At 57.0% G+C, this 25,180-nt stretch overlaps 12 protein-coding genes across 12 annotated transcripts; 7 read left to right on the forward strand and 5 right to left on the reverse strand.

Moving 5' to 3' along the window:
• Nucleotides 1-235: 235 nt before the first annotated feature.
• On the forward strand, nt 236-1,612 carry BDY17DRAFT_280545 (aldehyde reductase). The gene is made up of 2 exons (XM_033732046.1): nt 236-896; nt 968-1,612. Exons 1-2 carry the CDS (start codon nt 354-356, stop codon nt 1,466-1,468), a joined length of 1,044 nt encoding a protein of 347 aa, XP_033590058.1. The 5' UTR covers nt 236-353; the 3' UTR covers nt 1,469-1,612.
• Nucleotides 1,613-1,911: 299 nt separating this feature from the next.
• BDY17DRAFT_249876 (putative GTP-binding nuclear protein GSP1/Ran) lies at nt 1,912-2,720 on the forward strand (the record flags this gene model as incomplete). The annotated part of the gene is made up of 3 exons (XM_033731022.1): nt 1,912-1,977; nt 2,084-2,176; nt 2,229-2,720. 3 exons carry the CDS (start codon nt 1,912-1,914, stop codon nt 2,718-2,720), a joined length of 651 nt encoding a protein of 216 aa, XP_033590059.1.
• Nucleotides 2,721-3,871: 1,151 nt separating this feature from the next.
• Nucleotides 3,872-5,720, reverse strand: BDY17DRAFT_250602 (heterokaryon incompatibility Het-C; the record flags this gene model as incomplete). The annotated part of the gene is made up of 2 exons (XM_033731088.1): nt 3,872-4,170; nt 4,226-5,720. Coding segments are annotated over 2 exons (1,794 nt in total), but the record flags the coding sequence as incomplete, so codon positions are not given.
• A 445-nt stretch (nt 5,721-6,165) lies between these two features.
• BDY17DRAFT_310483 (pyridoxal phosphate-dependent transferase) lies at nt 6,166-7,609 on the forward strand (the record flags this gene model as incomplete). The annotated part of the gene is made up of 5 exons (XM_033735440.1): nt 6,166-6,250; nt 6,310-6,340; nt 6,395-6,534; nt 6,606-7,499; nt 7,557-7,609. 5 exons carry the CDS (start codon nt 6,166-6,168, stop codon nt 7,607-7,609), a joined length of 1,203 nt encoding a protein of 400 aa, XP_033590061.1.
• A 116-nt stretch (nt 7,610-7,725) lies between these two features.
• BDY17DRAFT_148619 (BTB/POZ domain-containing protein) lies at nt 7,726-9,013 on the reverse strand. The gene is made up of 4 exons (XM_033729603.1): nt 8,671-9,013; nt 8,277-8,613; nt 7,948-8,223; nt 7,726-7,877 (listed from the first exon to the last, which is right to left on the reverse strand). Exons 1-4 carry the CDS (start codon nt 8,844-8,846, stop codon nt 7,842-7,844), a joined length of 825 nt encoding a protein of 274 aa, XP_033590062.1. The 5' UTR covers nt 8,847-9,013; the 3' UTR covers nt 7,726-7,841.
• Nucleotides 9,014-9,640: 627 nt separating this feature from the next.
• BDY17DRAFT_249622 (uncharacterized protein) lies at nt 9,641-10,618 on the reverse strand (the record flags this gene model as incomplete). The annotated part of the gene is made up of 1 exon (XM_033731001.1): nt 9,641-10,618. The coding sequence occupies one exon, from the start codon at nt 10,616-10,618 to the stop codon at nt 9,641-9,643; it is 978 nt and encodes a 325-aa protein (XP_033590063.1).
• A 377-nt stretch (nt 10,619-10,995) lies between these two features.
• On the reverse strand, nt 10,996-12,825 carry BDY17DRAFT_297506 (uncharacterized protein). The gene has a single exon (XM_033733610.1). The coding sequence runs from the start codon at nt 12,563-12,565 to the stop codon at nt 11,219-11,221; it is 1,347 nt and encodes a 448-aa protein (XP_033590064.1). The 5' UTR covers nt 12,566-12,825; the 3' UTR covers nt 10,996-11,218.
• Nucleotides 12,826-12,847: 22 nt separating this feature from the next.
• On the forward strand, nt 12,848-14,279 carry BDY17DRAFT_353648 (S-adenosyl-L-methionine-dependent methyltransferase). The gene is made up of 2 exons (XM_033738237.1): nt 12,848-13,472; nt 13,544-14,279. The coding sequence occupies exons 1-2, from the start codon at nt 13,294-13,296 to the stop codon at nt 14,217-14,219; spliced, it is 855 nt and encodes a 284-aa protein (XP_033590065.1). The 5' UTR covers nt 12,848-13,293; the 3' UTR covers nt 14,220-14,279.
• Nucleotides 14,280-14,410: 131 nt separating this feature from the next.
• On the reverse strand, nt 14,411-17,138 carry BDY17DRAFT_250087 (uncharacterized protein; the record flags this gene model as incomplete). Its single annotated transcript, XM_033731031.1, has 5 exons — nt 14,411-14,667; nt 14,842-14,921; nt 15,009-15,246; nt 15,802-16,687; nt 16,962-17,138. 5 exons carry the CDS (start codon nt 17,136-17,138, stop codon nt 14,411-14,413), a joined length of 1,638 nt encoding a protein of 545 aa, XP_033590066.1.
• Nucleotides 17,139-20,199: 3,061 nt separating this feature from the next.
• BDY17DRAFT_324224 (uncharacterized protein) lies at nt 20,200-21,930 on the forward strand (the record flags this gene model as incomplete). Its single annotated transcript, XM_033737152.1, has 1 exon — nt 20,200-21,930. One exon carries the CDS (start codon nt 20,200-20,202, stop codon nt 21,928-21,930), a length of 1,731 nt encoding a protein of 576 aa, XP_033590067.1.
• BDY17DRAFT_148800 (uncharacterized protein) lies at nt 21,803-22,808 on the forward strand. The gene has a single exon (XM_033729604.1). It carries the CDS (start codon nt 22,002-22,004, stop codon nt 22,707-22,709), a length of 708 nt encoding a protein of 235 aa, XP_033590068.1. The 5' UTR covers nt 21,803-22,001; the 3' UTR covers nt 22,710-22,808.
• Nucleotides 22,809-22,874: 66 nt separating this feature from the next.
• On the forward strand, nt 22,875-24,892 carry BDY17DRAFT_324225 (amidase signature domain-containing protein; the record flags this gene model as incomplete). Its single annotated transcript, XM_033737153.1, has 4 exons — nt 22,875-22,966; nt 23,040-23,084; nt 23,149-23,761; nt 23,822-24,892. 4 exons carry the CDS (start codon nt 22,875-22,877, stop codon nt 24,890-24,892), a joined length of 1,821 nt encoding a protein of 606 aa, XP_033590069.1.
• Between the last annotated feature and the right edge of the window lie 288 nt (nt 24,893-25,180).

Genomic DNA, 25,180 nt, shown 5'->3' on the forward strand with positions numbered 1-25,180 from the left:
GGCGTAAATTCTTGCCCTTTGGACGAATGTGAAGATCACACATACGTCCAAGTAGCGTTTTGCTCTCGTCCCGTTGTTGATTGGTCATCTCGTGAATGTTGTGAACCTGGATCATGTCATTCTCTTTCTAATTTTTGGATTAGCAATCAAGTAGTCCAAACGAGGGGTCTTACACAGTCGAGTGGTTGAAGATCTCCAGAGAATCCACGAATTCAGGCCAATGAAGTTTCGGATGACGTATAACGACGTTCTGCAGCACCTGTAGCTTATGCCCCTAGTAATGATGACAATTCCTCAACTTTTAGGCTTCGGCAGTCTCCAGATAAATACCGAGACCCAATGCATCAAACTCGATGGACGATACTAACCCTCCAACCGAACAACAAACGTCAGTCATCATGGCAACAATTGAGAAGGGTTCGCTCGTCCTCATCACTGGCGCGTCTGGCTACATCGCCGGCCACACCGTCCTCGCCGTCCTCGAGGCCGGGTATCGGGTGCGAGGAACAGTGCGCGACGAGAAGAAAATAGAATGGCTGCAGGAGCTTGTCGAGAAGAAGTTCGGCAAGGGCAAATTCGAGACCGTCGTCGTTCCGGATATGATCGCCGAGGGCGCTTTCGACGAAGCGGTCAAGGGCGTGGACGGGATTATCCACATGGCTTCCGTCCTGACCTTCAGCTCGAATCCGGATGAAGTGATCCCGCCCACGGTCAAGGGAACGCTGAATATCTTGGTCTCGGCGACTAAGGAGCCGGGGGTCAAGTCGATTGTGCTCACTTCCAGTTCGATGGCGGCTTTGACGCCTACACCGAACGAGGTGATCAAAGTCACACACGATACGTGGAATGACGACGCGGTGAAGAAGTCGAAAGAGCCAGATCCCCAGGGATTCATTGTGAGTATTACGCAATATACAGAACGTAACATAAGGCCGGCGAAGCGTTGAGTACTGACTACGATCGACAGGTGTACGGCGCCTCGAAGGTGGAAGGAGAACGAGCCTTCTGGAAAGCCATCAAGGACAGCAAGCCACCTTTCCAAGCAGCCGCCGTGCTCCCCAACGCGAACTTTGGCCCCATCCTGAAGCCGGGTGGCGAGGACTCCGCAAGCACTGCCAGCTGGATCACTGGCCTCTTCAAAGGCGAAACATCCATGCTCCAGTTCCCGCCGCAGTACTTCATCGACGTGCGAGACGACGCGAAGCTCCACCTCATCGCGTTGATTGATCCTAGCTGCAACGGACAGAGACTCTTTGGTTTCGCCGCGCCATACACCTGGCAGGATGTCATTGCAATCCTCCAAAAACAGAACCCCGGCAAGACGTTCCCGGAGGACATCGCGGACCAGGGCAAGGATTTGAGTCAGATTCCATCGCAAGATGCCGAGGCGCTGTTGAGGAAGCATTATGGAAAGGGCTGGACCAGCTTGGAGGAGACTATTGGTGCTAATACCGCCACTCTGAAGTAGAGTATATGCTCTCTAGCATTCACTGGAAGGCAGCATAGATGAAGACTTCATAGCTTGAAAGCGTGCACTCAATACGGCATATCAATGACAGTTGCACAAGTCACGACTACTGCTACCTCGGACGTCGATGCAAATACAGTGAATGATGGTCGTGCCGGGGGGAAGTTGAAGTCGGCCTGCAAATTTAAGCTTTCCGGTTGTCGCTGTGACGCACGGACCTCAACGGCGTGTTTGGCGGTGATTTCACACCTTCACTGTTTTTTTACCTTCACGACCGCTTCTTCTACACCATCTCTCAACCACCCCTTCTTTCCGCCACTCTTTGCTCCACCACACACACCGACAACCACACGATCGAGAGTCTCTGAAACACTCTCGCCATCGACCCTGCCCCACGATTGTGCACGATCGCCCACGCCACCAATCACCACACCAATCTCATCATGGCTGAAGCACAGAACACCCCCACCTTCAAGCTGGTCCTTGTCGGTGATGGTGGTACCGGAAAGGTATGTCAAGCAGCAAGAGCCTGAGGCACTCTCTGGGTGGCTGGAGCAGGCAGATCAGTGAAGCGCGGATGGGAGCACCAGCTAACCGAACTCTCCTCACTTCTAGACTACCTTCGTGAAGCGCCATTTGACGGGAGAATTCGAGAAGAAGTACATTGCCACTCTCGGTGTCGAAGTCCACCCCCTTGGCTTCAGCACGGTATGCTCAATCCACCCTCCTTTTCCCAACCCCCCCAAACTGACCATCACAGAACCTCGGCCCCATCCAATTCGACGTCTGGGACACCGCGGGACAAGAGAAGTTCGGCGGGCTGCGAGACGGCTACTACATCAACGGGCAGTGCGGCATCATCATGTTCGACGTGACGTCGCGCATCACGTACAAGAACGTGCCCAACTGGCACCGCGACCTGGTGCGCGTGTGCGAGAACATCCCCATCGTCCTGACCGGCAACAAGGTCGACGTCAAGGAGCGCAAGGTCAAGGCCAAGACCATCACCTTCCACCGCAAGAAGAACCTGCAGTACTACGACATCTCCGCCAAGAGCAACTACAACTTCGAGAAGCCCTTCCTGTGGCTCGCCCGGAAGCTCGTCGGCAACCAGTCGCTCGACTTCGTCGCTGCCCCCGCTCTCGCTCCCCCCGAAGTTCAGGTCGACCAGGCTGCGATGGAGAAGTACCAGCAGGAGATGGCGGAAGCTTCGGCCATGCCGTTGCCGGACGAGGAGGATCCCGACTTGTAAATGGAGCGGCAATGATGGTGTGGGGGAAAAGGAACGCGCACGGAACAGACGCCATCAGCACCGTCGAAAGGCATAGCAGGGGCAATGAGATCATGCAGACCGAAAAGCGATGGATTACGACGACGGATGGTGGGTTTGCGTGTGCCTTGTCTCTCCTGCGCCAACAAACCCCCCACGACTATCACGAGCATATTGGTTTCTCCGGGTCAGAGGCATGGACGATGGATGATCTTTGAAGTTGGAGAGCGATGGCGTTGCTACACGTCCGTCATCCGTGTCCACGGCCGTCAAAGATCCTGTGGCATGAGTATTAGATAGACAAATCAAAAATCAATGAGATGCGATGTACTCTTTGCTTTCACTTGTCTTGAATTCTCCGATCCGACAGTATGTAAAGTTGCTCGCGCTCCTCATCAATCCATGTCCCTTGCTCTGCCTCGCCCTCCCCGACCACCTCTCCCGCCCATGCCTCTTCCTCTCTCGCCTCCACCACCTCCACGACCATGCCCTCCACCTCCCATGCCTCGTCCCCCACCGCCACCGCCACCGCCTCCCATCCCCGTTCCCATTCCCCTTCCACCACCGCCTCCCATTCCCATCCCCATCCCCATCCCTCTCCCTCTCCCGCCTCCACCGCTCCTTCCAAAACCCCCTCTACCCCTGCCCCTCTCATGCTCAGGCTCATGCATCCTCCCTCCTCCTCCTCCTCCCCCCTCCATCCACCTCTGCTGCCGTCGGCGACGTCTCCTCTCCCTCCTCTCCTCATCGTCACTCTCGTGACTATTGTCGCTTTCGTCTTCGCCGTTCCCTCCATGACCGACCCCTTGCTGTCTATGAGGATGAGGTCTTTCGCCTGGGTGCTGGCCGGGAAAGGGCTGTTGCTGTTGTTCCCAGGGCGCGAGTTGAGGGGATGAGTATGCGCCTTGGTGTTGGGGTGGATGTTGGGGAGGGTTGTTGTGGTAATTCGCACCTGGGTATCCGTGCTGCTGCTGCTGTTGTTGCTGTTGAAAGTTATGCCCATCGGGCATACTGTACTGACCGCCCTGATTTCCACCCTCGAAAAACTCCCCGCCAACAACGCCGGCCAAACCCCCAACCACAGCTCCAAGAGCACCAGAGGACAAAGATCCAGAACCAGGGAAAGGAGATCCCCCACCAATCGCCCCGGAGCTCGCAGCAGTAAGCACGCCCGGCATCCCCAGCGGCTTCCCGCAGCCGTGGCCAGTATCGTGCACGCCTTCCTTGTGGTTGCGACCCTGCTGCACGCCTTGCCTGCTGAGTTTGTGGCGGAGAGTCTCGCGCTCGGGCTCGCCGAGCGTGCTTTGCCACCAGTCCTTCACGACGTGGAACATGGCTTTGCGGCCTTCGTGCGCGCCGTCTTCGCCTTGTGAGCGGAGGGCGGGGTGGTGGAAGATTCCGTTTATGATGCGCGAGTTCGTGCGGCGGATATCTTGGATCTGTTTGTTAGCAGTCGTCCACTTTGGCAATGCGGCAAAAACACTCACCAATCGAGGGATCATCCCAACATGCTACAATCTGCGGCACCACCCACTTCAACACCTCTGACGCCACCTTGCCTGCCGGCTCATTCAGCACGTTGCTGAAGTGGTCTTTCGAAAGCATGCTGTGCGTGGGATCGGTGCAGTGGTCGTCATTAAACACAATCAACTGCTTTTCCCTGCTTGACTGGATGACCTCGCTCGATCCCGTAGTCAGCTCTGCCTTCACCTGCTTGATGATGGGCAGCACGAAAGGTGCTATGAGGGAGAAGACAAAGACATTCAGCTGTTCCTGCAACTTATCGAGCAGTTGAGGAAGTATGGGGATATGCTCGATGGCTTCGGTGATGCCCTGCATGATGTTGTCGTGAAATTCGAGGACGGGGTAGATCTGCTTGCAAACCTCTTCAACCTGCTGCGTGAAGGCCTCGGGCTGTTTGGGAGAGACCTGGAGGTTTTGCAATTCGGCTGCTTGGGCGTTGGCTTGCAGTTGGTCTGCTTCGTTGGCGTGGTCTTTGCCGCCGAATATGCCGCTGGGGATTTGGTTGAGGAGCTGCTTGAGGAGACTCGTGTCTTGTTTTCTAGACTGCTGGATTGTGCCTTCGAGTTCTTGGAGCTCAGATTGCGTTACTTTGTCGCTGAACTCGCCCATGACGGAATGTAAGAAGTCGACGCCGCCGAAAGTTCCCGTGACAATGGGGAAGACTGGCTGAGGCGCGCCTTGAAGCTGGATGCGGGTTTGGCGGCCGACGTGAGGAAAGACATTGGTTTCCCCGAGTTCGACAAGAGCAAGCTCGACGTAGTTGCTGTGGGCGGAGAAGTCCTCGAGGCAGTGACACGCAGTGCCGAGGAGACGAAGAGCTTCGTAGAAATCCTTCTCGTCCTTTGTCTGCGTGTATTGTCGACCGAGCTCAATGCATCGTCTGAAAAGCCTACGCACCATGCCAGCAGATGTTGTGATGCCGAGATCTTCGGAAGCAATGTACTGCTTCAGACCAGTTCTGGGATCGACCGAGAGTTCTCGCTGCTCATCGATTGGCCCACGCAAGCGTTGATCATACTGCCTCGCATCGACATTATCCGCATAGTCCTTTGGATTGTCGATATGTTCCTCCGGCCGATAGCAACCCAGCCGTTCCGTCGTAACCTCGAACTCGCCCGTCCCATAGCCAAAGCTCATGAACCCCAGTATCCACAACAGCAACCTGATGGCCTCGGCACTGACGTGCTTGACGGTGCCCACATCGACAGCCTGACTGTAATCTCTTAACCAATTGCCGAAGTAGACGCGCTTCACGTCGAGTCGAGAGAACTTCTTGCCGCCCATGGCTCGAGCGGTGAGGAGGGTGAGGAGGGTGTCTTCGATATCGCCATGTCGGAAGTTACTGCCTTCAATGGCGGCGGTGGAGCCAATGTTGCCGGCGCCGAATGCATGCACGCGGTGAACGAGGAAGAGGAGGAGGAAGAGAGAGAGCAGGCGGTTCGATACGCTCGAGGACATCATGAGGTAGCAGCGCCGATTTTGAGAGGAAACAAATAGCTGACGAGAGGAGATGGAAGCGAGGTATACCTACCTACCTGATGAATGAGGTGCGGCCATGAATGCCAAGTGCTTGTCGTCCCACGCCAATGCATGCTTGGTAGGGGCGGTTCCTCGCGTGATGATTTGGTGGTTAAAGATGGCCGTCACAAGGCTACGTCGGGCAAGCGCTTTTTACGACGGTGTTGTCTCTCCATCGTGAGCAAGAGCTTGTCTAGGTCATTGGCCTTGAAGTGGATGATGGAGAAGAGACCGAGTTGATGCGAAGACAACACATCGGGTGGAGATGGAAGATTACGTAAATCCAGTCTACTCCACTTCTTTCGGGACCACATTGAGATACCTTGTATGCGTTGCAACACTTGCACATCGCATATCGAAACACATATCTTGCATTGAAAGAATCATGAGTACCCAATTCGACGTCTCCGCACTGCGGAAGCATTTCCCTGCGTTGCAGCACAAGCAAATCTACTTTGACAATGCCGGTGGTAAGTTGGGACGACTCGTATTGTTGCACTTAACCAAGCTGATTGTGTCTCGTAAAAAGGAAGCCAAGTGCTTCAAGAAGTCATCACATCGTAAGGACTGCACGCATTCGTTGAGCTCCGGTGTGGCGAACTGACATTGGCCAGCGTTTCCGACTACTTATCATCGAACAATGTCCAACTCGGAGCGAGCTATCCCGTAGCCCAGGAATCCACCAGGCTCTTTCAGGTGGGATGCGAAGCCGTGGCGAAGTATATCAATGCCCAACCAGAGGAAGTGGTGATAGGTAGGTGACGACAATGATCCTGTCCAGTCCCTTTCGAATGAGCATCGTTGGCTGACTTGGTACACTTCCAGGCCCCTCAACCACTCAACTCTTCCGCAACGTCTCCCAGGCCCTGTACAACTACGTCTCGCCTGGAGATGAGATCATCGTCTCCAAACTCGACCACGAAGCCAACATCGCCTCCTGGATCCAGCTGGCCACCGACCGCGGCTGCACGTTGAGATGGTACGCCCCGGAACTCGACAAGCAGAACCCGCACGTCGAGCTTCCCACCTTGCGAAAGTTGCTCAGTCCCAAGACGAAACTCGTCGCCGTCACGCACACGAGTAATATCCTCGGCACGATCAACGATGTCAAAGCGATCGCTCAAGCCGTGCATGAAGTCGGTGCTTTGCTCGTCGTGGACGCCGTGGCATTTGCTCCGCACCGACAAGTCGATGTCAAGGAATTGGAAGTCGACATCTATTCTTTCTCATGGTACAAAGTCTACGGCCCGCACGTCGCCAACCTCTACGTTTCCAAAGCCGCGCAAAAACACCTCCGCACGCTCGGCCACTTCTTCCACCCCGTCAACGAGCTCTCCTACACCCTCGGCCTCGCAGCCGCAAACTACGAACTAACTGCCAGTATTCCGCACGTTGTCGAGTACCTCAAGCGCATCCCGTGGGACGAGATTGCCGATCATGAAGAACGGCTGCAGGCGATTCTGATCGACTATTTGAACTCGAAGGCCGGGCGGATAAGAATCTGTGGCGAGCCGGTTGCGGATAAGCAGAAGCGAGTCCCCGTGATTAGTTTTGTTGTTGAGGGGAGGAGTAGTCGTGAGGTGGTCGAGGCTGTGGAAGCGAAGAGCAATTATGGCTTCCGATGGGGGTCTTTCTATTCGAACCGCTTGGTGCAGGATGTGTTGGGCTTGGATCCTGTCGATGGGGTTATTCGAGTGTCTCTGGTGCATTACAATACCGGTGAGTGGCTACGAGTGGCTTTACATGCTACGAGGTGCAAGGCTGACGGTTATACAGAGGAGGAAATCCGAGGCTTTGTGAAGGTGTTGGACGAGGTCTTGTCATCCTGAAACGTCAAGTTTATCCACCCATATTAGGACTGAATAGAGTATCTTTGGGTCATGAAAGGTAGAGAGTGCTATAACATATAGCATCTAGCAGTATCAAGCATATGAAATTGAGTAAGAGCCGATATCATACAAGTCCCGTAATATCCCAACGCCAATGAAAGACAACATGGCGAACTCACATTGGTGATTGCCAGAGCCCAAAGACCTCCCAGCTGTAGTAGGAGACGACAGCCTACCGCGGCGACTTGGCGACGCCCGCAATATCATCCTAGCAAAGACGTTCCAGTCAGCCACCGTCTCACACGCATGTCACCTGCCCAAGGATCACAACAACTTACAAGATGATTAACCAACGCAACAAACAAGTCAAAGAACAACGGCGTCCCACCCTTCTGCATCTCCATCTGCATGGTACCACTTCGCTTGAACGTATTGCGACTGCGGATGATGAGCGCGAGGTAGTGCGCCCGCAGCTTGGAGTCGCTGGCGGGCGTGTGGGCGTAGGCGAAGCGGGCGGAGGCGAGGATGGTGCTGCATTGCACGCCGGTTTGCAGGCCTTGCTTTTTCAGCGCGAGGCGTTGGAGGTCGGGGAGGTTGTAGCGTTGGGCGGAGCACTGGGGTGAAGAAGTTAGGGATGGATGTGAGAGGGTGGAGGGGAGGGGCTTACGTAGATGATGGTGTCTTTCAGGACGGTGCCGACTACCTCGCCGAGGTATATTGCGTTCTCGCCTCGTTCGCTCACGCCGTCTTCGAGGTACCAGCTGGCTCGCTTCTTGTCGAATGCTAGCTTGGGGGTGTAGTCGCCTTTGTAGAGATGCTCGAGCACAGCGGAGAAGATCTCAGGCTCTTCATCCGGGAGATCGAGGCGTTTGCCCGACGTCTCGAAGAAGTGGGCACGGCACATGTGAGCGAAGTAGGGAGACTTGCACAAGACGTCTTCATGAGCGGCAAAGAGTCGCGATGAGGCGCCTACGCTTATGGTCACGATGGAGGAGTTGAGGTTGCTTTGAAAGTGTTAGTTGACTGGACCATGATGAGCTGCTATCAGCGACCAGACTTACGGCGAGGTTGGGTTGGAGCTTGACGGACTCTGTGACTGAGATGGCTTGGTTGTCTGTGGAATGAACATGGTTCTCGAACGAGTCAAGTCCTTGTCTCGGAACGACCGCTCCTTCTTCTTGCTCGTGGCCTTTCCGGCTCGGTAGGAGAAGCTCTCACGACAGGATTTGGCAAACATGGTTGGAACGAGTCAAGCGGCGTAGTTGGTTCTGGATGAGAAGGACGCAGCGAAATGCTGATAAGAAGGTGGAGGAAGAGATGGCTATTTATACTCTTGTTCTGCCCGGGGTCTCCTCAAAGCAGGCCACACTTCCCGCAAAATGAAAAAGGAAACCAACACAGACACCACCACACTCACTGTAATCATCCATGCCCTCACCTCGCCCCGCCCATGCAACAAGGGCGAACCTTGACGGTGCACAAGTCGAAAAGGGAAGGAGGGTGGCAGACGGGAGGAGACGCGATTCGACGCGTAAAGTGGCTGCAGCCAATAACGCGAAAAGAACTCCATATCACGAGACGCCGATAACCGTGCACCGGCCGGCCAGGTTCTGAGTCAAACGCGGCCGCCAGGGGGCCTCTTCCAAATCCGGGGATGTCGGCAGCACGGTCTGGTGTTTCACTGCGCCGGCAAGGGATCGCTGACTAGACTGGAAGGAGTCATACTTTATCACCCTCCCTGCCTTTGAGGCGGAAGTCAATGCGCGGGGCATCTGGGGCTTGGGTGTGCATCGACTCAGGGTGGTTGGATCGCCCGCAGCTCCATGGTCCGCAATTGTGGACGGGTGCTTTGTGATGCGTATGGAGAAGGTATACGGATGGATGATGGAGAGATGCTGCCTTGATGCATGCACTCTTGCCGCCACTAGCGCCGTCCGCGCTTCTCGACCCCACTAACGATGCAGGAACTGCGATCCATCAGGCGACGACGAAGACGTTGACCAGACAGTCAATCGCCAACCCATGGGCACATCACCTTGCCGGCGCCTTCACCTTCAACAGCTTCTCCGAGTTCTTATAAGCAATCATCTCCAACTGCTCACTCGCCACAAGTCCGCTCTGCTCCAACTCCTTCATCCACATCAATCCATTCTCGTTCTTCTCCAACGGATAGTCCACGCTAAACATGATATGGTCAATCGGCGTATTATGCAAAATGCATCGCAACGGATCCAAAGACCACACTCCACTCGTCGTGATCCAGATATTTTCCTGCCATACCGTCTTAAAATCTCGCTGGATTTCTCCCCACCGCACACTCAGGTTGCAGATGCGCTGCAGCTGGAAGGGCAACATTTCGCCAAAGTGCCCCAGTATGATCTTCAGTCGAGGGAATCTGTCGAACACTCCCGCAGCGTGCAGTCGTAAGACATGCAAACCGCAATCAGCATGCCAGCCCCAGCCAGACGCCCCTAGACTCCTGCTCGCTCCGCTCGTGAAGTTCCCCGTAAATTGAGCAGCCATGCTCTCCGCCGGCCAAGTGGGATGTAAGTAGATGGGGACATCGAGGTCTTGCGCTTGCTTCCACACGCAATCATACTCCGCGCCATCGTAATACTTCTCCTGCGCGCGATTGTCGATCAACGCACCCACGAAGCCCAACTCTCGCACCGTTCGCTCCAGTTCGCGAGCAGATTCCTCCGCGTCAGCCATCGGCAGCACTGCGAAGCCAGCGAAGCGGTTGGGATGCTTTTTGCAAGCGGCGGCTAACTGGTCGTTGCCTTCGATACATTGCTGGACAGTTGGGCCGCCGGGAACGCAGGCGTGCGAGATGACTTGCATTGAGATTTCGTTCTTGTCCATATCGCTCAGCCGGAGCTGGTCCAGGTCGGCGATTTTGTCGCGGAGGCCTGGGACGTGCTTGAACTGTTCTTGGTAGGTTTCAGTGAGGGCGTTCAGAACGCCGGTGGAGAAGAAATGCTCCTCGAGAGCGATGAGCGGTGGTAACATGGTGTCCAGTCGTTCTGCAGGCCCGTGTTTTGATGGAGTCAGGATGCCCAGATGTTCAAGTTTCATGAATGTGATCGCTCGGCAAGGCTAAGTGCTGGGGATTGTGGGGTTGGAGGTGTGGGCCGCTATGTGTGGAGATGTGGGGGCGGAGAGCGCCAGAGCTCCAACGTCACAGCAGAGCTTCCAATAGATATGCAGCGAGCCTTCATCTGATAGTTTGGAGGAGGAGACAGAATCATAGAATGAGCATCAAAGCCAACTGGAAAGGGATGGGAGCAATTTCGAGGACGAGAGCGAGTACAGAAGTAGTCCAGACACCGTCGACGGTTCGGACTAGTGAGCAGTGTAAAGGGTCATGGCAGAGATGGCTTGCGGATTTCAGTCAGTGTTCATATTTTTCCAGAGGGCATTTCGTAATTCTTCTCCAGAAGTGGGAGATGAAAGCTCGTCTACTACGTTACACGTGCCGTCGTACCTCTCCAGCCAGGAGATCAAAGCCAAGACCTAGCCGCATGAATCCTGATGGCAGCCTTTCCCAATTGCAAGCGCCCCCAACTTAACGACCTCTCTCATTCATCTTAGAGATTTAGCGGCGCAGCCTCAATCCGGTGTAGCGTCAAGCGACAATTGGCCCAATTTCTCAAGGGCCACCTTGTCGGTCCTGGGATACTCCGTCTGCAGTGTCGGCAGCGAGTTGAAGTCCATCTTCTCGAGTGGCATCGAGTTGGGCTGGGAGGGCTTGCGGCTCGCACCTCTCTGCATCAGCTTCACCGTCCTCGCCTTGCGCCTCTCGTAGTTGTCGATTTCCACATGGTCCAACATGCGACTCATCAGGCTATCCTCGTACCGGTCTTGCTTGGAATTGTAGCGGGAGCTTTGATCCGGTTGCTCTGTTCGCTGTACCGTCTGTACGCCACCTCTTGGAAGTCCAGGGCGAGCAGGCTCCATTGATCCAACGACTTGGGTGAGTAGATCAGGACTGTTCGGTGGGACTGTACCATCATCCGTCCGACTTCCGATCTCAATATCAACGAGCTGATCACCGCTCCTAGTCCGTCTTGCACGCCGAGGTTCCCCTGCTAGCCCAGCGATCGCCTCTCGCCTGAAACGTTCTCTTTTTTCAGCTCTGATAGCCTTGCGGCGAGCCAACCTGGAAGTCGTTTCGACATTTGCCTGCCCCGACGGCTCCGTCGCCAACTTCTGCTTGTTGGCAAAGCCTCCCTTTCTGGAAGACTTAAGAGCACCTATGGCATCGTCCAGAGTCAGACCTGGTGTGTGTTCGATGATTGTTGGTTCGCAAGGAGCATATACCCGCTCTGCTGTGCTGGACGCGAAGAACGTAGGAGCATCCTCAACTCTCGCTTTCAATCGTTCGATGCGTTCTTGCCAGGATTGGAGAAGCATGGATTGAGCCTTGGGCAGATCCAATTTCGTATGGCTTGCCACATGCCTGAGGGTAATGAGAAGAGCGAGGGAGTACGGCGTGGATTCCCGTAATGAGGGTGGTATCATATCGCACGGATGACAGTGCCAGTGTCGAGAGATGAGGTGGCAGTTCCTGTGGTACGAGACGGCCATGGGTTTTGTGACACCATATTGCTTCTTGAGCACAGACAGCCGGAAATTGAGTGGTGAGACAGGCAGTTCCCATACTGTCGAAATGTCGGCAGGGTTGGTAGGCGAAATCTGAAGGTACCTTGCATCCCTGTTGAGGTCATCGATTGAGGCCGTCACGTGTGTTTGAACGGAGGATTGATTGGTGATCAACGACACCCCTTCATCATCGTCGTCGTTATCGTCCGATTCCATTTTGGTGTCAGCGATGGCACCAGAGCGATCGTGGTGCGGTGTTTGATCCAGTGTCTCCGGGTTTGCCGTGTGAGTGAACACCGTCTGCGCAGCTACGCCATCCTGAGGGCGAAGTTGCATGACAGATTCTTGTTCCATGTTTGTGACTCGTTGGAGGCAGTGGATACCAGGGGCCCGCTACTTTTGCTTCTCGAGCGTGTGACCGCGTCAGCGAAGGAAGCCACCGCTGGCAAATACGAGTCACGATTTCAGATGCTGTGGTCCCCACACACGACACGCTGAACGCAACTTCACGCCAGCCCTAGGGCTACCAATGCCCAATCACGCATTGATTCCGACTCTCTTTCAAAGTGGACGTGAATCTGTAGAATATGCAGCTTGTGAGTGGGTGAAGATTGACAAGGCTTGCAAGAACGAAATGTGTAGTGCAGATCTGCCTCAAGTATTTAAGGTTCGGCGAGGGCCACTAGCGTGAGCTTAACTGTGCACTCCAGTAAGTGCCTGCAGAAGGATTCACCTCCCCCTGCGAAAGGCTTATGGAAGATACATTAATCCCGGCCCGTCTATACTCCTTGCTTACCGCGTCGAGGCGACATAGGCTCTGGATGACAATATCATCCAACCTGAAGCGATGCTAAGGAGGGCTGAACGGAGTCCGTCGCTAGCAACCTGGGAACCTCGGGATTTCAGCCTCACCTGGTCTGCAACCATGACGTCCCCCGATCCACCAGTAGCCGAGTGGGCCAAAAGCAACTTATAAATACTTATGAATCAACAACGTCGTGCTGTAGACAAAGTGGAAACGGAGCCTTCCACCGGAACATCGCTTGCTTCACCTTGCCCAAACCCGCATCTCGTTCGCCACCATGTCTCAGTGGGATGAAGACCCGACCAAGCGTGCCTTCCAGGACGGCAGCCGCTACCACCTCCCAAAAGATCAGCCGGAACACGAGCGGCTGGATACCCAGTCGGCGAGTCTGGCGGCCATCATGAACAACCGGCCGCTCCACGCCGCGCCTTCGAACCCCAAGAGGATTCTAGACATGTAGGTGAACCCGTCCAGCCATTGTAATCTCCACCACGTCCACAAGACCACGAGCTGAATCTCTCGTCCAGCGGCTGCGGCACCGGAGCAATCACCGCCCTGCTCGCGACCACATATCCCAACGCGCACGTGATTGGCGTGGATCTCGCTCCCGTGCCTGAGTCGCGGCACGGCAAACACCCCAACCTCGAATACGTCCAGGCCAACGTCGTCGACCTCATCGGCCAGGACCCTCGCTTCGAACCGGAGTCCTTCGACTACATCTTCGAGCGCCTGCTAGTCATGGGCGTGAGCGATTGGCCAGGGCACGTCTCCTCCGTCTCCCGCCTCTTGAAGCCCGGCGGCTACCTGGAGCTGCACGAGATCGACATGGACCTCCTCGCGCCGGATGAGAAGCCGTTGAAGATGGAATGGTACGACGCCTTCTTGCAAGACACCCGAGCGAGCAGCCTCGACATGCAAATCGGGCGCAAGCTGCCCGCTCTCCTGCGCTCCGCGCCGTTCGAGAATGTGCAGGACTTTCAGTACCCGTTCCCGCCCAAGCCGGTGGAGGGCCAGCCGCAGTTTGACGGCATGGCGGGGCAACTGTCTGCCATGTTCCCTCTGATGATCACCAAAGTGTGTGGGGCGCAGCGGGGCGCGGAGAAAGCGCAGGAAGTGGTGGCCGATTTCCGTCGGACGTATGATCCAGGTTTTGAACCGGGCACGCATTGGATTATGTGGGTTATCGTGGGCCAGAAGAAGTGAGCGAATGCTGCACGCGGGGAAGGGCCCTTGCTAGATTGTGACACACGAATAGACGAATAGTATCGGATTTGCATATTCTTGAATATCCTGTCGCCAAGAAAGGGACATGGATGGGGTATCATCGCTCATAACAGCACACTTCCCAAATCCACCAACGAGTCCTTCCTTTCCTTCAATCATCGACCAATCATTCATTCACCCAACACATCCCTCAATGCCTCCTCGTCCAGACTTTTCAATACCGGCGCCGCAGGCAGCGTTCTGACTTCCTCGAAAAAGCCCAGGAGAGGCCCTGACTGGTTGATCCCAGGTGAGCGCACTTTTGGTATTTTCGGCATGGTCGGCGCCGATTTCTCTCCTGCCGCGATCGCGCCATCACTCACGACACGCATTGCTTTGCCTTTGGGGACGGCGGCTGCAGTCCCGGCGCCGCCCACGTCCGCCTTTCCTTTGGCGGCGGTGGTGATACTGACGCTTCTTACGTCCGCGCTCGTTGCTCTGGTTTTGCTGGAGGCAGCAGCATTGGTGCCGCTCACGTCTGTCGCTTTTCCTTTGACAGCAGCAGCACCAACAGGTCTCACCTCCCCACCCGTCTTCATCGTCGTTGTCGCAGCCGTAGTACTAGGCGCAGGCGTAGCCCCCCACCTCCCAAAAACCCATCCACCAACCTTCTTCCCCAGTCCCGCAGCAGCAGCAGGTCGACTCAACACGGCAGCAGCCTGCTGGCGCTGCTCGGAAGCCATCCCGCTCAGCAAACTGCGACCAGTAGCTGCAGTGGAAGAGCGGGACGTCAGGGGCACGGGCCGCGTGGCGTGCGCTGTGGTGTCGCTGATGACGGCTTGGGAGGTGAGGGCGCGGTTGGCGTAGGGGGCGAGGAGCTGCGAGGGGCGGGATTTGAGGGTGTGGATGTCCATGCCTGAGACTGAGAGGAGAGATTCGTGGGAGGCGGCGCGGCGGAGAGAGGGTTGGAAGGGTTGATGGTGGATGGCGATGGTGGAGATAGGTGGCGGGGTGTTGGAGTGTGGCTCTTCGGCGCTGGAATCTTCGTCTTCTTGCCATTCGGGCTCGTTGTTGTCGTCGTCTCTCTCGCTCTCCTCCGGAATCGGGTCCTCCTGTGTCGGCGGTGGTGCGATTTTAGGCAGCTCTTCCATGCTCATGATCGAGTCTAATGACGGAATGGCAGCACTGCTCTTGAAGCCATGCCGCAACGCAACCGGCGCACTATACGTTCGTGACCAGCTCGCAGAGTTCTTCCTGGAGTGCATGGGCGCTAGCAACGGTGAACCCGGCTCGTCAGTATCTGGCGTAGTAGGTCGTGAAGAGTCCTGTCCAAAATCGCTAAAGACGCGTTCATAGACAGAGGAAGTTCGGTTGGACGGCGAGCTGGGTCCGGGCGATGCGAGTATTGAGTGGTACGTCGCCGCTGACTGCATGGACCATCGCTTCCCTCCTGCCGACGGCGGGACGCTGGCGGCGGTTTGTTGCAAGATTGCGGCGGCGGAGTTGGGCGTGTTGTAGGATACGGACGAACGTGGGGTGCTGGTTCCAGAGGACGGAGTGTACTGGCCAGTGGAGTAGACACTGTATCGCTTCTTCTTCGGTCGCCGCAAAGGTGGTGCTTTTGGCGCGGCTGGCGGCGCGTGGTAGTGGTGGTGTACGTGCAGTTCTTGTGATTTCGCTCTGTTCATCTCCAGCCCCAGATCCTTTCGCTCAGCGCTAGGCAGCGGCACGTCCTCGCTCTCATCCGTAGGTTGGTGCAGCAATAATTGATTGCGCAAATTCTCCACTTCCTCATTCGAGTTGTTGAGCATTTCACGCAGCTCCACAATGCCGGTCTGCAGATTGGCGTTGTCCTGCAAGATATCCTTGACAAAGTGCGACACGACGCCATCGTTGGTAGCGTCTCGGTCTGCGTTCTTGAGCGCAGCAGCGCTCTTCAGACGTCCGGCCGCCGATCCCAACTCCTGCTCTACCACGCGCCTCCTCTCCATACGTCCGACAATTTCAGCATGCCTCTCGCGCTCCTCCTTCGCCTCGCGCTCGATCTGCTCAATTTGATCCTGTATCTGCGCCAAGGTACGCTCCGCCGTCTGCCATCTCCGCAACGCCGACCTCTCCGAGAGTTCCTTTTCCTCCATCTTTGATTGCCAGATAGCCTGCTCTTGCTCAAACTCCGCTAGTTGGCGCTCCAAGCTCTCCGTCCTCGATGCAAGCTGGGCCAAGCGTTGCATCTCTTGCTGCGTCGAAGTAAGTGTTGCTTGCAGGTTGGCGACATGCGCGTCGGACTCGGTAACAGCAGTGTTGAGGGCTTCGAGCTGGTTCAATAGGCTGCGGTTCTCCTCGACAAAATCGGCGTTGCGCCTTTCGAGCGATTGTTTATCTGCCGCCAACGACTCAATCTGCGCCGCCATGTCCTTGCGCTCGTTCTCCGAGTCGGCGATGTAGGCCTCATGGCGCATCAACAGCGCCTGCAGCGCAAAGGTCAGCGGATCCATGTCTGCCATCTTGGGTGGTGGTGGTTGCGACGCCATGTTGGCACAAAGAAGAAGCAGAACGCATGTGTATGCAGGTGGGAAACGAAGCTGTCAATGATTGCGGAGTGCAGGATCCTGCAGGATTCAACTGGCCCAGTCAACCACGCCTGGGACAGACGTAACGGCCATGCCAACGCGAGGAAATTGGACCGACTCGGCACAAGATGGATTGGGGTATGGATAAAGATAATGCTGGAATTGAACGTACCTGACCCAGCCGGGCGGCGGTGGAAACGTCCCTCTCCAACCCATCCAGCGCGGCCTGGTTGTGTTTCAAGTAGGGGCAGGCGTCGTTGCCGCAGCAGCATGTCGAGTGACGCGGTGGAATGTGAGGCTCCTCGCCTTGTTGATGCTGCGCGAGGAATGCTTCGATGGCGTCGGCCATTACTGCGGATGGTGCGCGGGTGTCGCGCGCCGTCGAATGCCCGCAATCGGAGTCGCGAACATAATCCAGGCGGAATGGGACAGCCGTACCACAGTCTGTTGCGAGAATGCGCCGTACAATGGGCGGTGTGCTTGCGGCGCGTGGGAGGGCGAGGTGGACGTACCGAGATCACGTTCCAGCCACTGCCCGCTCGCGAGATGAGGAAAAGTGGGGCGGACAACACATCAAGCGAGCCCCGTCCGTCCTCTTCATCCTATCACTGCATTGCGTCGCACTGTCAGTCAAACAACGCTACAGGAAGGCTGTCGTGGGCTGCATGACAGCTGCGTCTGACATCCCTTCCTTCCCATCCTTTCGCAGAGATCTGCTAGAAGTAGCACAAGTGAGGTAGTTGGGAGGCTCCACTGCCGGCGTTGACACGTGAGCACGTGACCAGACGAGGCCCAATCGCCCGAAAGGGCAAGCCAACAGCCTGTGGATGTGTGTATGGTATTCCATCCCGCCATCTCCCAGAATGCACTCGTTGGTGCTGCGCAGGACGTGAAATCAATGATGCCGCGGTAATCGCAAGGCTGCCCGGGAAGTAGAAGCACTGCCCGTCCAACTGCCTGTCTCATCACGTCTGCCGATGCCTCGCCGAGTGAAAGCCGAGCCTTGCGTGTCCACTATCCTACCCACACCACTCACTTGCTCCGACAGGTGTGGATCAAAGATCTGCGTGCCCTCGAACGTGTCTTCACGAGATAGCAAACGTTGGGAAAAGCAACGCCTCCGTCGTGTTCCTGGGCCTGTATCATATGAGCCTCGGCGTGGCGATGGGTCTGGACTCTCGTGCGCTCTAGGACCACTTCTCCTTACGCGTAATCTCCAGTGTAGGATACGACCAATACATCCCACTCGTTCAGCTGTGCCAATTCTGGCGAATGAGATGCGACACAGTGGGATGTTGAAGCACACGACCACCGACACGGCATCTGCCGGTCAAGTGGCATGGCAGCCTGCACGCTACGATCCTCATTACATATTAGCTCGAGCTCGAGTAGTTACCAGCACGGCGGAAGCGTTCGGGACGGTCGCTGCCGCTGCCGATCAGTACTGGACACAATACATATTCAGGTCAGCAGGAGACAGCCTAGGCATGGGGTGGCATGGGTGGGTGGGGGCTGGAAATAGTAAAAGATAATTTTCCGGATCTCCCGTTCAACAATTTGTCGGACTCCCAGGGATCAGGCTAAAGCCGAGAATTGGGGTCTTTGTTATTACTGATCATTGTGGGCAGGAGTTCTGGGGAGATGCTGAGAGACGCGGAATTCCAGAGACGTATCATGTAGGCTGGGAGAGGAGAGGGCGGGAATACCGTGGTCCTGCGCCGGGCCTGATGATCGCTCTGTTGATCCCGGCTAAAAGCACGAGGCCCCATCATCGACAGCTGTAGTGAACATGATACGCCCAGCCTTGTGTACCTGCATGCATGCTACAGCGCACGGCCTCGGGAGACGCTGGCCTTACGCAGGTATGACGAACGTCAGCGTGTACATCTTCAGATGTACCGTGAGCTACGCTCGCCGTGAAGTACTGCAATTAGTCGAATGGCCTGGGATGCTGAATCGCGACCCGGCCGGCTGGACGGCTAGTGAGGCAGATTGCGCAAACGTGGCTCTCCGAAGAGCCGAGGAAGCAGACCATCCCGTTTCGGAGGCCAGTTGGGCGTCCGAATGGGGAAGGCAAGGCACCAACGGCTGGGGTGAAACAGTGGAGAGCCTGGCCGCACCAGTGCGATGGGATGGGCCGCTCGCATGGGGCTGCCGGATGCGACGGGCCAGACGCTCGTTTTACGTATACTTGCAGCAACACGAGAGCTGTGGTGCCACCGGGGCCACCGCCACCAAACGTGGAAGTGGTGTCTTGGCCTTGCAACGCTGGGAGGGTGGCATTATCCTTCGATCCGTCAAGTCGACTGCGAAGGCGGAAATGCACCTGCGCCGGGGCGGTCGGGGGAGGATCGCCTACCAAGCACTTGTGTCTTGCCTGCAACCGAGGCGCGGATGATTCAGGTCAGGTAGGGGTGGGATGCACATCGCCTTCCACCATGCTTGGATGTACGGGGAAGTATCCGCAGCTCTTGGCACGCTGCGGACATCGAGCCGTGCAGGACGCAAGGCAGCGCTCGGCAGCGATCTGGGCGTCAGCTCGTCCCGAAAGCGGCGAGCCTCTGGTGGCGACGGAGGCGGTGGTGGTGGGTGGTAGATGATGGCCATCTACGGTAGCTGTATTTGAGATGGCGACCGGCTCAAGGGAGCGAGGCAGGCCCTCCCATGCCCATGAAACAGGCGCGGCGGCGGTGATTGGCCGGGCATTAGCCGTCCAACGTCACGACCGTCTGGCACTTCCGGCTAGAGGACCGCGGCGGGTGACGGGCTTCCAATTGTATTATTAGTCTCCCTGCTCGCTCGATCTCGCTCGACCGACCGACCGCCTTTCTGCATCCCGACCGTCTGTCTGCGTGCACGCTGCTCTCTCCTCTGGCTTCTCCTCTCTGTAAACACCCCTCTCCCATCCACACCTCATGCTCTGTTGCGCACATTCGTCCATGTCGAAGTGGTAGACGCAGCCCGCCTCAGCCGACGCCTGCCCACATTCGGCCCTGGCTTAATCCACCTCCGGCCACAAGCTCACGCTAAGCAGCTCGGCAATTAATTGGCTGCATCATCCACCACCACCTCATCCATCACCAACACATCCTCCCACCCTCCCCGACATCCCTCCCGCCCCTCCGCCCATCCTGGCGACCAACTACTCATCGCAGTCGCCTCCTTCGAGTTGGCGAGGTTCGAGTGTCGAGAGCACGCCCGTCAGCACACCCCTCCCCCTCCACGCCGTCACCGCCCATCCTCCGCCGCGCAACGCTCACCCTCTGCGCCGCAAGCGTGAACCCACTCAACATCTCCCCAGCGACGATCTCCTCTTCACCTGGGACGACGAGGGTGACGACACTCGCGGAGCCGACGCGGCCGACTTCCCACTCTTCCCCACCGCTTCGCCACAGCTTGCCGCATTTAGAATGTCGGGCACGGCGTCGCCGATAGACATCGCCACGGCGAGGCAGACTTCTTCCTCGCCGCGGAACCAACATTCCAACCTCACCTCTCAACTCCAACATCCCAAGCTCGACGTCAAGCACGAAGTCAGTGAAGAGCGCTCCGACGACCTCGCGCCGCTGCCGAGGGAACGACAGGAATCCATCGCCATGTTGGGCACGACGCCGTATGGCGCGAGAGCAATACCCGGCCGACGCGAGTCGCATGCCATGGGCATGTCCGGCAGCCTCATGGGCGGCATGAGCTGGGGCGGCATCTCCATGGGCAGTTTCATTCGTGACGACATCATGATGACCGGCACCTCCCCTTACGGCTTCCAATCACCCTCTTTCCACTCCTCCTCTTACCTGCCCAAGATGGAGGCAAACTACATGAAAGACTACATCTGCTGCGACATCCACCTCGACTCCATGCACGAGCTATTGCAACACTACGAGGAGGCGCATGCGGCACAGCCCAACCAGACGATCGGCCGCACGCCCAAGGATCTCCAGTTCCCCAGCACTCGTGCGGCCAACGCCACGAGCACTGCGCAGGCCGTCCAGCAACAGGCGCAAGCCCAACAGGCCGGTCTCGCACAACAGAGTGGCGTCCCGCAAATGTCGGCAAACCCCTCGCCGTTATTCAGTGGCCAGTCACATGAGCAGATCATTGGCACGTTCGACAACCTCGACGGCATGGAGTTGGAGGACAACATTCTCTCCCAACCTCAGGCGCAAGGCACACAATTCCAGCCGCAACCGCATTTTGGACGACAGCAGCCGCGAGGCGCTGGCGTGAACATCAACCTGGCGAACGCCTTCCAGCAAGCTCCGGGCCTGAACTCCAATGGTCCGACTACACCACACGCAACTCAACAGGGCTTCCCGAACAACCCGACCGTCTCCTCCGTCAACACTCCCAACATCAGCACGCCGACAACTCTCTCCCAGCAGACCATCACCCCGGACACCTCCATCCCCAACTCCCCCCAAACCGTCCAAGGCAACCTGGACTACACCAATCAAATGGACCTGAACAGCCTCGACTACGCACAGCTGATGCAAGGCGGGACCGACTTCAACAGCCTCAGCCTCAATGGTGCAGCCAACACCGGTGGGTCCAGCGGCACCATTGACGATCCCGCAAAGCGGCTGCTGAGCAAACCAGGTTTTGCCAACGCGAACCGCTTCGGCGGAGCGCAAGCCAACAACAACGGCAGCGCCAACGCCAACGCCGGCAACAACTCCGAGCTCGCAAAGCGACTACGGGAACAACAGCTGCTCAACGGCCTGTCGGGTGCCGGCGGTTTTGTGGGCGAGGAAGTCAAGCCCTTCAAGTGTCCCGTCATCGGCTGCGAGAAGGCGTACAAGAACCAAAACGGTCTGAAGTACCACAAACAGCACGGCCACCAGAACCAACAGCTGAAAGAGAACCCCGACGGCACCTTCTCCATCGTCGACCCCGCCACCTCCATCCCCTACCCGGGCACCGTGGGCATGGAGAAGGAGAAGCCGTACCGTTGCGAGGTGTGCGGCAAGCGCTACAAGAATTTGAACGGCCTCAAGTACCATCGGCAGCATAGCCCGCCCTGCAACCCGGAGCTGAAGGCGAATCCGCCAAACCTGCCCAACGTGCTTGGCAATGCGCAAAGCATGGGGGTCAACGTTGCCGGTGCGGGTTTACTAGGGATGAATGACGGGATGGGCTACTGAGAGCCGTGTCTCCTCCCTCCCCCCTTCCTTACCTGCAACAGCAATCCGAAAGCAACACAATAGACCTGGGAATGGGGGAAACGGGTGGGAAAAGGAAAACATTGCCTTTCGGGTGTCGTTTAGCGAGGTGTTCTCGGCGTCCATTTCACTTGGGAGCGAGGATGAATTTCTCTCCTGCTCCATGCACACCGGGGAACCTCTCGTACACGACCGAGCGTCGAGGATCTTTTGCTTTGGGACGAAAACGTGCGCGCGGCGTGCGCTGGAGGAGATCAAGAAACTGGGGCCCCGAAGACCTTCGACTTGCTTTTTTGTCGTTACGATACCCTGTGCTGCGTTCATTGTTTGAATTCCGCTTTCGCGGGGAACGTGTTTGGTACGTTTTGCTTCGGCGTCTCCCTTTCATTCCCTGCCTTCTCGTTTTATTTGCTGCCAAGCAGCGAAACTGCACGGTTTGGGGGAACGGCGGGCGGGCCGGTTGCTTGTTTGACGGGGGCGTGCGCGCAAAATACATACATTTAGATTGTGGGGGGCTTCCTCTTCCCTCACGGTGCATGACGGGCTTCTGGCGAGTTGGGCGGTGTTGCGTGGGTTCACTCAGTATACAAAAAAGTTTGCAGGTTATGGCGTGGGTTCGGATGGTGGTGCTGGTGGGTGCGGTCAAGGGCTGGGTTTGTTGCTATTGGTGGTTGATGCCGGATAGAATATGTGGATTGTGGGTTAGGAATGAATGGTTTTGTGCGCTCCTTTCACGATTGCGGAGTCCCATCTCGTGGTGATTGCATGTTGCCTGCGCATGCATGAATGAGGTCGAGGTGTGTTCTACGTCGGTCCAGCGCTGGTGGCGTTTGGCGATCTGTGTGTCCACTTGCGGTCGTGACTTCACCCCGTGATCCTCCTTTCCACACGCCATACTCCCCAGCACAAAATGAGCGATATCCAGAATGGCAAACAAAGATCAAGAAGGCACGTACTGGATTAATCGCCCGAGTGCAAAGGCGTATGACTTTGAATACAAGGCTCCGCCGCCACCAAGGTCTGTCCGCTCGCCCTACTCCAGCAATCAAGCAGCAAGCATGAAACGAACGGCGAGCTGACTTCTGCCACAGTAATCCGGTGGTGCGAGGCGTGGCATTGCACTACTTGTCTCAACTGTACGTTCTCCTGTTTCGACCCCGGACGACGCCCTGAGAGCTCTCCGCTAATCACGATCTCCAGAGTCGCCGCCTCGGGCTTCGTGCAAGGCGTCTTATGGTCGAACGCTGGCTTTGGCAAACTACGAGACCGCCCAGAACTCAACGATGTAGACGCGCGATATGACCCGACAGTCATCAAAGCTCGTCGTGGTGCGGAATCGGCATCAGCCAGTACCAACGAGCAGCACATCCAAGCCCTCAACAGCGAAGACTGGACGGCGAGAAAGCCGGCAAAGAGTCCCTTCTACTCTGCTCTAGACTACCATGAAGCCTACAAATCCGGCTCCGTGACGCCGCTCCAGGTCGTCGAGACTTTACTGCCGCTGATCCGGCGGGACGTCAAAGATGCTACCGAGCATTCGATTGCTTTTCTCCAGACGAAGGTCGACCTCGTGCGGAAAGCGGCGGAAGAGAGCACGGCGAGGTATAAGGCTGGGAAGCCCTTGGGCCCGTTGGACGGAGTGCCGATGGCGGTGAAGGATGAAGAAGATTTGACTGGTTATGGGAAGTGTTTGGCTTCGAAGCTCGACTTTACGAACAAGGCGGACGTGACGAGCTTCTGTGTGAAGTTGTGGTTGGAGGCCGGGGCGATCTGTTTGGGGAAGACGACGATGCATGAGTTGGGGTGTGATACGGTATGTCTTTGCTATCGTTCAGCTGGAAGTCATTGAGACTGACGATAACATGATGCCTAGACGAACATCAACCCCATCTGGGGCACACCTCGCAACCCGTATAGTAAGCACTACTACTGCGGAGGAAGCTCTGGTGGAAGCGCCTACGCCGTCGCTGCGGGCCTCGTCCCCTTCGCCATGGGCAACGACGGAGGCGGCAGCGTGCGCATTCCCTCCGCATACTGCGGCCTCTACGGCCTGAAGACCTCCCACGGCCGCATCAGTGTGCGCCCCAGCTCCAACCTTGCCATATCCACCGGCGTCGCCGGGCCATTGGCAGCCAACATGGTCGACCTGGAACTCGCATACCGCATCATGGCGCAACCCGACAGCCAGCACAGCTCCTCCGCGCTCTTCATCCCGCCCTCCCCGTCCCCACCACGCACCAACAAAGTCCTCGGCATCTACGACACCTGGTTCTCGCGCGCCGACAAAGCCGTGCAAACCGCGTGTCGCGCAGCTATCGACCACCTCACCACCCACTGCGGCTACACACTACTCCCCATCACGCTCCCCCTAATCCACGACGGCCAACTCGCCCACGCAATGACCATCCTCGCCGAAATCGCCTCCGGCATCCCCACCGTATCCCAACTCACGCCCCCAAACAGAATCCTCCTCTCGCTCGGCAAGCGCACCCCCGCCGTCGACCTCCTGCAAGCGCAGAAACTCCGGCACCTCCTCATGCAGCACCTCGCGCACCTCTACGCGCAGCACCCCGACCTCATCATCGTAACGCCCACAACCCCCAACGCAGGCTGGCGCATCAACGACGCAGATCTGGCGTACGGGTGTTCAGACGGCAACAAGCAGATTCGCAACATGGAGTATGCGTGGCTGGCGAACTTCGTCGGGTGTCCGGCTATCAGTGTCCCTGTGGGGTTTGGGGATGCCGAGGATCAGGATATTGAGGGGCAGGGGAGGGTGCCGGTTGGGTTGACGGGGATGGCGGAGTGGGGGGGTGAGGATGGGTTGTTGGGGTTTGGGTATGAGGTTGAGGGGTGGTTGGGGGAGGAGGGGAGGCCGCGGCCGGAGACGTGGGTGGATGTTTTGGGGAGGGCGAGGGAGGGGAGTGGCGGTGTTGATGGATGAGCGGGTGGCCGTGTGCTGAGCTGCTGTGTCCTGTGCATTTGTGCAGAACTGTGTACTGTGAATAGCAGCTGCAGAACAGCATGAACGTGCAAAGAAACACATACACAGTCCCAATAACAACCACGCGAGGGACAAGCGAAAGGCACAATCTCGCTACGGGGGTCAAGAGCACGACCATGTGTTGAAAGCGTTCACTCTGTTCGACTGGGTCTTGCTAACGACACACACCAAAAGAATGCTCGGCATCGGGCACAGCCACACCCACAACCTGATGGCTCCCCGTTCCAG

Source organism: Neohortaea acidophila, assembly GCF_010093505.1.
Source record: "Neohortaea acidophila strain CBS 113389 unplaced genomic scaffold BDY17scaffold_5, whole genome shotgun sequence".
NCBI lineage: Eukaryota > Fungi > Ascomycota > Dothideomycetes > Mycosphaerellales > Teratosphaeriaceae > Neohortaea > Neohortaea acidophila.

Coding starts and splice junctions, on each gene's coding strand:
- BDY17DRAFT_148800 (XM_033729604.1), top strand. CDS start 22,002: ATGGGGGAAACGGGTGGGAAAAGGAAAACATTGCCTTTCGGGTGTCGT.
- BDY17DRAFT_297506 (XM_033733610.1), bottom strand. CDS start 12,565: ATGGAACAAGAATCTGTCATGCAACTTCGCCCTCAGGATGGCGTAGCT.
- BDY17DRAFT_353648 (XM_033738237.1), top strand. CDS start 13,294: ATGTCTCAGTGGGATGAAGACCCGACCAAGCGTGCCTTCCAGGACGGC. Junction 13,473..13,543: donor CCCAAGAGGATTCTAGACAT/GTAGGTGAACCC, acceptor TCTCTCGTCCAG/CGGCTGCGGCACCGGAGCAA.
- BDY17DRAFT_280545 (XM_033732046.1), top strand. CDS start 354: ATGGACGATACTAACCCTCCAACCGAACAACAAACGTCAGTCATCATG. Junction 897..967: donor CAGATCCCCAGGGATTCATT/GTGAGTATTACG, acceptor TACGATCGACAG/GTGTACGGCGCCTCGAAGGT.
- BDY17DRAFT_148619 (XM_033729603.1), bottom strand. CDS start 8,846: ATGTTTGCCAAATCCTGTCGTGAGAGCTTCTCCTACCGAGCCGGAAAG. Junction 8,614..8,670: donor AGCTCCAACCCAACCTCGCC/GTAAGTCTGGTC, acceptor ACACTTTCAAAG/CAACCTCAACTCCTCCATCG. Junction 7,878..7,947: donor TTGCGTTGGTTAATCATCTT/GTAAGTTGTTGT, acceptor CGTCTTTGCTAG/GATGATATTGCGGGCGTCGC.